At 30.6% G+C, this 7,502-nt stretch overlaps 1 protein-coding gene across 2 annotated transcripts; it reads left to right on the top strand.

Annotated features, from left to right (window-relative positions):
* Window positions 1-1,581: 1,581 nt before the first annotated feature.
* Window positions 1,582-6,533, top strand: LOC112802647 (nicotinamide adenine dinucleotide transporter 1, chloroplastic). Of its 2 annotated transcripts, none has more exons than XM_025845958.3 (9): window positions 1,582-2,067; window positions 2,156-2,239; window positions 2,517-2,623; window positions 3,741-3,789; window positions 3,927-4,036; window positions 4,637-4,731; window positions 5,400-5,488; window positions 5,595-5,689; window positions 5,965-6,533. In XM_025845958.3, exons 1-9 carry the CDS (start codon window positions 1,986-1,988, stop codon window positions 6,301-6,303), a joined length of 1,050 nt encoding a protein of 349 aa, XP_025701743.1. In that variant the 5' UTR covers window positions 1,582-1,985; the 3' UTR covers window positions 6,304-6,533. The 2 variants fall into 2 exon arrangements, with proteins under 2 accessions (XP_025701743.1, XP_025701744.1); XM_025845959.3 differs by having other exon boundaries at window positions 1,618-2,067; window positions 2,521-2,623.
* The last annotated feature ends 969 nt before the right edge of the window (window positions 6,534-7,502 follow it).

Here is a 7,502-nt window from a genome sequence, read left to right as displayed (position 1 = left end):
GTTCATTCTACTTTTGTTTACTGATTATACTAAAAAAACTTTTTGATTGTACTAAAAAAAATTCTCTTTATGAGTTTTGATGTGTTCTGCTTCTAATTAACTAATTATGTTATGACAAAAGTTTTGTATCTGATTATGCTACAAATACACCTCAATTTACACAGTGGTCACAATTATACCCAAATACACATGGAAGTAAATAAATCATTGTGTGAACTTTTAAGTGTATTTTTGTTTATTCTTTCGACAAAACATTTTGATTCTAAATTTGTGTTAATTATGACAAAATTTTGCTATAAAAAAGGAGTTTGTGGGTAAAAAAAGTAGGAGTAAGAAAAGTGAATCTTGTCTAAGAAGAGAGTATTATAACTTTTTTGTCTTCTTATGAGTAGAGAATTTAGGTAAATTAATAAATTCATACTATATAAATATTTTTTAACATTTATTGTTAATAGAAATTTAATTACAAAATTTAATATAGTATAAAAATTTAATTAAAAAATATAAAAATTTAATTAAAATTTTAATAAAATTATAATAAAATTATAGAGACTGACAAAATATTTAAAATAAAAGTTTAAAACATACATAAACATGAGTTGTTATATTTTAATCTTATTAATATTTAGTATAATTATATAGAATTTCATTTTCATATATTATTAATATAAAAGACTTTTATAAAAATAACCAATTATATATTATTATATTAATAAAATATTAATTTTTAAATTTAAGAAAGGTAAATGTATGAACCTAATTAGAAGGTCGTGTAAAATTTGTAAGTCTATCAAATTAAACTCAACGGGTCGATTTCATAATAGGTTATTATAATTTAGGATCGAATTGATAAAAGTTATTGAAGATTTCCGATGTAAATTTACTTCAAATGTTATTGATTTTGTTTGATGCTAAATTATTAGGGAACCATTGGTTCTGTGTCGCTTTTGAAAACTATAGCGAGAGTTAGGTTTTTTGCGGTGCAATTTAGATTAATTTTGAGCTAAAATTTTATTTGATTCGAACATTAATTTTATTTACAATGTAATTTAAATTTAATAATTTTTTTTAAAAAATTTGATTCCAAACTAATTTCAAGAAATTTAAAATTTTTTTGGTGACTTATTTAAATTTAATTAGATTTACAATTTTATAAATTTAAAAAATTAAATATACATAATAAATTTTAATATTAAATTTTAAATAATAAATAATAACATAATAAATTTTAATAATATCTTAAAAAATTATTAATAACATAAAAATAAAAATAAATTTATAAATTAATTAAAATAAATAAATAAATCTCATTTTAAATATAAAATATTTATTAAATAATAATATATAAATAATATAAATATATATAACAAATTAAATATATTATGAACAAAATTATAAATATAATAATAAAATAATAATATTATCATACATTATACCATTTGAATTAGACTAGATTAGTTTTGCAAAATAAATTTAAAATTTAATCTGATCTATGTGATTTATAAAAGTAAAATCTAATTAAATTTAAATTAATATGATTTAATTTTTAATTTGAATTAAATTAAATAAACAATTTAATTTGGATCGGTTTTACATACTAACCAGTAACCAGAACGCAACCAAATCAAAATTCCCAACCTTCTGGCATCCGGTGCTCCCCCAATCCCCATAGACCCCTGAAGAAAAGGGGTAGAAAGAAAGAGCCTAACAATTTTCCATGGTCTTTCAACCTTCAATGAGAGTACGTTGCACGCTCACACGACTTTCCTCTTCTTAGAACATCAATCCACCGCGTAATCAAACAAACCCTTCACTCACGTTAACCCCAAAATCCTTACCAGCAAACCCCGTTTTCAACTCACCGAATCTTATATAAGAATCAAATTCTTAAAGATCTGCCAATGAGAATTCCCCTCTTTATTCCTTCGATTCGTTAACCAACTTTGTTGAATTGCATTATAAGGTCATTATTTCCAGATTCTAATATGAGTAGCAATGAACAAACTTCTGGTGCTAGTCACAACGCCAGGGCTTTAATATCCAACGCTGCTGCTGGTGCTTCTGCTGGTAACCATCTCTTTCTTATTATTTCATTTAATTCAATATTTCTTTTGGTCACTTCTAATTTTTCTATTAACTTGTTTGAATGATGCAGGGGCCATAGCAGCTACGTTTGTGTGTCCGTTGGATGTGATCAAAACAAGGTTACAAGTCCATGGTCTTCCTCCTTCACATCAAGGTAGCATTTTTGTACTGTGAGAAGTTGCTTAGGTTGTGTTTGCATACTATCACTTAGACAGAAATATAAATATACATATAGTAGTCTTTGCATGATTGATAATTAATGAAGTTCTGTTAAGACCCAGAACGGGTGATAGAATATGGACAGCTGACTCATGTCAATTCATCAATTTGATGCAAGTTTGGTTCATCAGCTTGGAGCTGAAATCTTTATGGTTGTTGTCTTAGTTCATTCAGTGATTGGTTCTCGAGCATGACTTTTTCTGTTCTCCTAGGTAGTGTAATCATCATGAGCCTGAAGAATATAGTAAGAAATGAAGGTGTTAGGGGAATGTACCGTGGGCTTTCGCCAACAATACTGGCTTTACTACCAAACTGGGCAGTGAGTTTCCTTTACCCTACATGCCTACATTTTCATTCTCTGATCAATGGTTGTTGTGATAAATGTATAACTAATGACCGTTTTATATCAATGCTTAGTTCTCATATAATTCTCATTAAGGTATTCACTCTTCACTAACTCGTTAATATACCAGTTATTATTGCTGCAATTCTTTTTTTGGTTTTCCCTTTCTATACTTCATTTTGTAATGGGATCCGTTGTTATGTTCTTTCTCCATGACTGTTTAGGAGAAGATACAATAAAGTTTTTGCAGTTAATTTAACAGAAAATCAGTTAGAGAAATTTCAGTTAGAGAAATTGTAATGGTCATACACTCGTGGCTACTTGTATAACTTAACTCCTTATCCATTTCAAGTTATTGTTGTTCAAAATTAGCTCCATTATTTTTAGCACTTAAGGTACTCTTTCATGATACTTGTCTACTGAATTAACTCTTTTGAGATTGGAAGAATAAACCCACAACTAACAACTAATTTGGTGGGTTTATCTTTTTTCCATGTTCTTTTCTTTTTTTGTTGGTGGGTGGGTTATTAAACTTTTTCTATGTGTTTGATTAGCTTAGTTTGGTGATGGTGTAGTCAGTGATCTTTAGGTGCTGGCAAGCTCTTGCTCGTATTCCATGTTCTGTTGTCTTGTTTTCTCCGCTCAAGTATCTCTCTGATTTTGATACTCATAGCTTACTCATAAATGAATTTAAAAGAAATAAAAAAAAACACAAGATTTCTACGGATTTTTGCCTTCTTGCCGGTGGAATGTTTCGTGCAATCCCCCTAGCTTTATAACGTAGCACATATTGTTGCATCAGCTTCTGGAACACCAATGAACATCTATTTTCCACTTTCATATACATTGTCGATAAAATTTCTTTCAAAACTATTAATTAATGATTAGTCACATTTCTTATATAAGAAGATACAACAAATTGGCAAAAGCCTTCTATGAATAGGTGGTTGGTTGGCTATATTAATCAAACTATTGGGTTATTTTCTACTACTAAATTAAATCATCATGCTTTTATTTCTTTGATCACACGTTTCTAAAAGTATCTTTTCAAAGCTCATATTTTCAAATAACATAAATTCTATTCAAATGACAGGTTTACTTCACAGTTTATGAGCAACTAAAGGGACTGCTTCGTTCACAGGGTAAATTCTATTCTTTTTTAAGTCATTAGGATTTTATTACTAGAGTCCTGTCTTTTATAATTTGGTTTATTTAGATGTTTACTTGAATTTTTTGCTGGATTGATTAGATTTTTCTTTTCCTGGTAATACTATTGCAGATGGTAGCAATGAACTCACAACTATTAGAAACATTATAGCTGCTGCTGGTGCTGGGGCAGCAACAGCGATTTCTACAAACCCATTGTGGGTTGTTAAGACAAGACTCCAAGTAAGTTAGTGTTTCTTGTGATTGTAATCTAGCAAAATATATATAAAGTAAAAGTCTAAATGGTTGGCTCTTTTATTTTTCTTCCTTCCGTTTATTATCAATCTTTCACATTATTTTGTTTCAAACTGATTTTTAGCTAAGTTATTCCTTGATTCGTTTGCTGTCCCAGCTGATTGATTAAACTTTACTTGAGAAGGTTGTAGATGTATCTTGTTCTATTTTTATGTCTGATGACTTTAGGGTTAGAGATGAAAGAAGAAAAATGTTATTTCTGCTATATTTAAACTACAACACATACCCTTATCTATAGGTCCAAATTATGGACAACAAAACAGCTCATTACAACTCAGATTGAGTGTGTGCTGAGTTAGTTGTGCAAGTGGGTGAGGTAAGTTGTGATTTGCAGCTCCTTTAGGTGCAAGTGGATGTGATGCATGTAAGTGAGCTATGAGCTTTAATTACAGCTCATTAATCTCATAATCTTTATGCTTCAACAATTAGAAATAAATCTTTATCTAATGCTTGTAGTTGTACCTCTCTCTGTTTAACTTCATGTAAGTTTATTTTTGACATCGATTCATATTTTCCAATATTGGTTAGACACAAGGAATGAGGCCGAATGTTGTTCCTTACAAAAGTGTTCTGTCTGCTTTGACAAGGATTACCCGTGAAGAAGGCTTGCGAGGACTATATAGGTTAGTTTCTTAACTCTAATTTATATGTTGGTCTATTTTATGTAATTGAGGTTGATATATGTTAAAAGTCTAAGCATTTATATGTAAATGTTTTTAGCATTGGTTGTTGCTTCACTTTTAGCCTTTTAGTTGTGCAGTAAATGAGGAAAAAAATAATAATATAGAGGATATGAGATATTCTCTAGGTCATCATTATATTTGATGAAAATATGGAGGTCTCAATTTTGTTAGGGGAATTACAATAATTATGCCATATCATTTTAATGTGATGATTATTAATTGGTTAATGAGGGATAAATCATAGAGGTACAGTCCTGCATGAAATCTGGATGTAAAGAATTGTTCTGGTAGTGTAATTTTGAAGGAAAACAGGAGTATCAAAATCTTTTATTTTGGTGAATGAAGTATCAATTATTTGATTGCATTTTTTATTTATTTATTTTTTTTTTGAATTTTGAAAATTTCAAAATTTGATATGCAAGATCTTGATGATTTTAAGATAAAATTCAACAATTGGTCAATTAGAATAATTTTCTTTGGATTTTATTCAATGGTTTAACTATATCAAACTAATGATTTAAAGGGAAAAAGGGTGTTTAAAGCTTTTAATAACCCAAAGTCTGCTTCTTGTACACTTGATTATAATGATGCTTTATTCTTGTTAACAGTGGCATTATGCCTTCATTGGCTGGTGTAAGTCATGTTGCAATTCAATTCCCAGCATATGAAAGTATCAAGTCATACATGGCAAAAAAAGGTTATTATGCTAACTATCAATTATTTATTTATACATTGATCCTCAAAACATGGTTCTTTTTTCTTTTCAATGCGTAACTAATCAAAATGAAAATTTCTAATTACAGATAATACAACTGTTGACAAGCTTAGTCCTGGAAGTGTTGCCATTGCATCATCAATTTCAAAAGTACTTGCCTCCGTAATGACTTATCCGCATGAGGTATGCATGACCTGGCTAAATTGCTGTGGATTGAAGATATGTGCAGAATGAGAAAGTATAGCAAAACCAACTTTCAGTTAGTCAGCATTAGCCAACTTTAGGGTTTAGGGTTCAACATTTATGATTTAGGTCTAGAATTTAAGATAAATAAATTATTTGAAAAAATTGGCTGATGTTGACTGAAAAAGATAATTTCCTAGCATTACAAATAACCTACAAGTAATCTGTGTTGTTTCTTATGTGAATGTTGCTCCCTTGGTAATCCGCATTTCCAGGTGATACGATCAAGGCTGCAAGAGCAAGGCCAGGCCAAAAACATGGGGGTCCATTACGAAGGGGTTATAGATTGTACTAAGAAGGTTTTCCATAAAGAAGGCATTCCGGGTTTTTATCGCGGTTGCGCAACCAATCTGTTACGAACAACTCCATCTGCTGTTATTACCTTCACCAGTTACGAGATGATACATCGGTTCTTGTTGCGGGTTATACCGGAGAACAAGGGTTATCCGCAAAGCTGTCCGAAACCCAAGGCACTTAACAAGCCCCAGGAAGAAGGAAGTAACATCATTAAGAATGACTCCTCTGATATGGGGCCATCACCATCTCCAGTCTAACAAGACAGGCTCATCAATTCCTTTGGGAAACAAATAGCAGCTAACACGACACTGATTAGGCATTTTTTATGTTTATTAGTTTTTTTTTTCTTATATTTCTCACATTTAATTTATAACTTTGTGGCTCTGAAATTCTTTGCTGCATGCTAAACCTTGGCTTTAACAGAATTGTTAATTATGTTAATAAAAGTTGCAAAAAATGAGAAAGAATAAGGCATGTTCTTGAGAAAGAGGGGAGTGGCGGGATTTTAATTTGGACTTGAACCTGTGAACAAGGCCATGCTGTTAAGTAGGACTAAAGTTTCAAAATGATACTTGAGATTGAGTCTGTATTTCAATTTGACTTTTGAAGTTTTAATTGCACTAATTTAACCTTCTAAGATTGAGTTTTGGATACTATAATAGTCTATGTCCTTTTTCAACAAGGAGTCTACAGTCAAAGTGTTGATCCTAGGGGTAGTAATGGGTAAGGTAGGGCAGGATTTGGAGCTAATTTTAACCCTATCCGCAAGTTGAAAATATCCCAATCCTAAGTATATTCGTTCTTAATCCGCGGGTACTTGACTCTACCTGCGGGTTACAAAAAAGATGCAACATTATTATATAACTTGGTGATAATTTAAAATAGAATTGACTTTTATGTTAAAAAAAGTATTAAATTATCAATTAATGATCTTTTAATGATTAAAGATCTTTTGCATTTAGTGATAAATCTTTGGTTCAATATCCATTTGAAACATATTTTTATATAAGTCTATAACATATACATATATAGGGTGCGTGTTAGTCGGGTAGGGTTGAAACTCAACCCGCACTCTATTCGACCCGCACAAGAACCCTACCTGCACCCTAATATACCTGCTGCGGATCGGGTTGGCAACCCTATCCGACCGGATAGAGTCAAGTTGGGTACTCGTAAATAGGGTACATATTGCCACCCGTAGTTGATCCGGCACATCCACTATTATAGTTGATGAAAGTACATTTCGATAATATTGACCATCTAAAATCATATTCTTTTCAAACTTTGCGGATTATTACTAACACAAAACTAGAATTGATATAAAAAAACTACAAAAACCAGCACTTGGGTATCACTTTTTGAGTCTTCATATTTGCTTTCGATTCTCAAACTTTCAAGCCAAGTTCATTTTCAAGTCAACATTGTTATTACCGTAATCAACTTTTTCAACCATTTT

Source organism: Arachis hypogaea, chromosome 5 (genome assembly GCF_003086295.3).
Source record: "Arachis hypogaea cultivar Tifrunner chromosome 5, arahy.Tifrunner.gnm2.J5K5, whole genome shotgun sequence".
Taxonomy (NCBI): Eukaryota; Viridiplantae; Streptophyta; class Magnoliopsida; order Fabales; family Fabaceae; genus Arachis; species Arachis hypogaea.
Note: the sequence above shows the minus strand (reverse complement) of the source record. Positions and strands in the feature narration are given on the sequence as shown.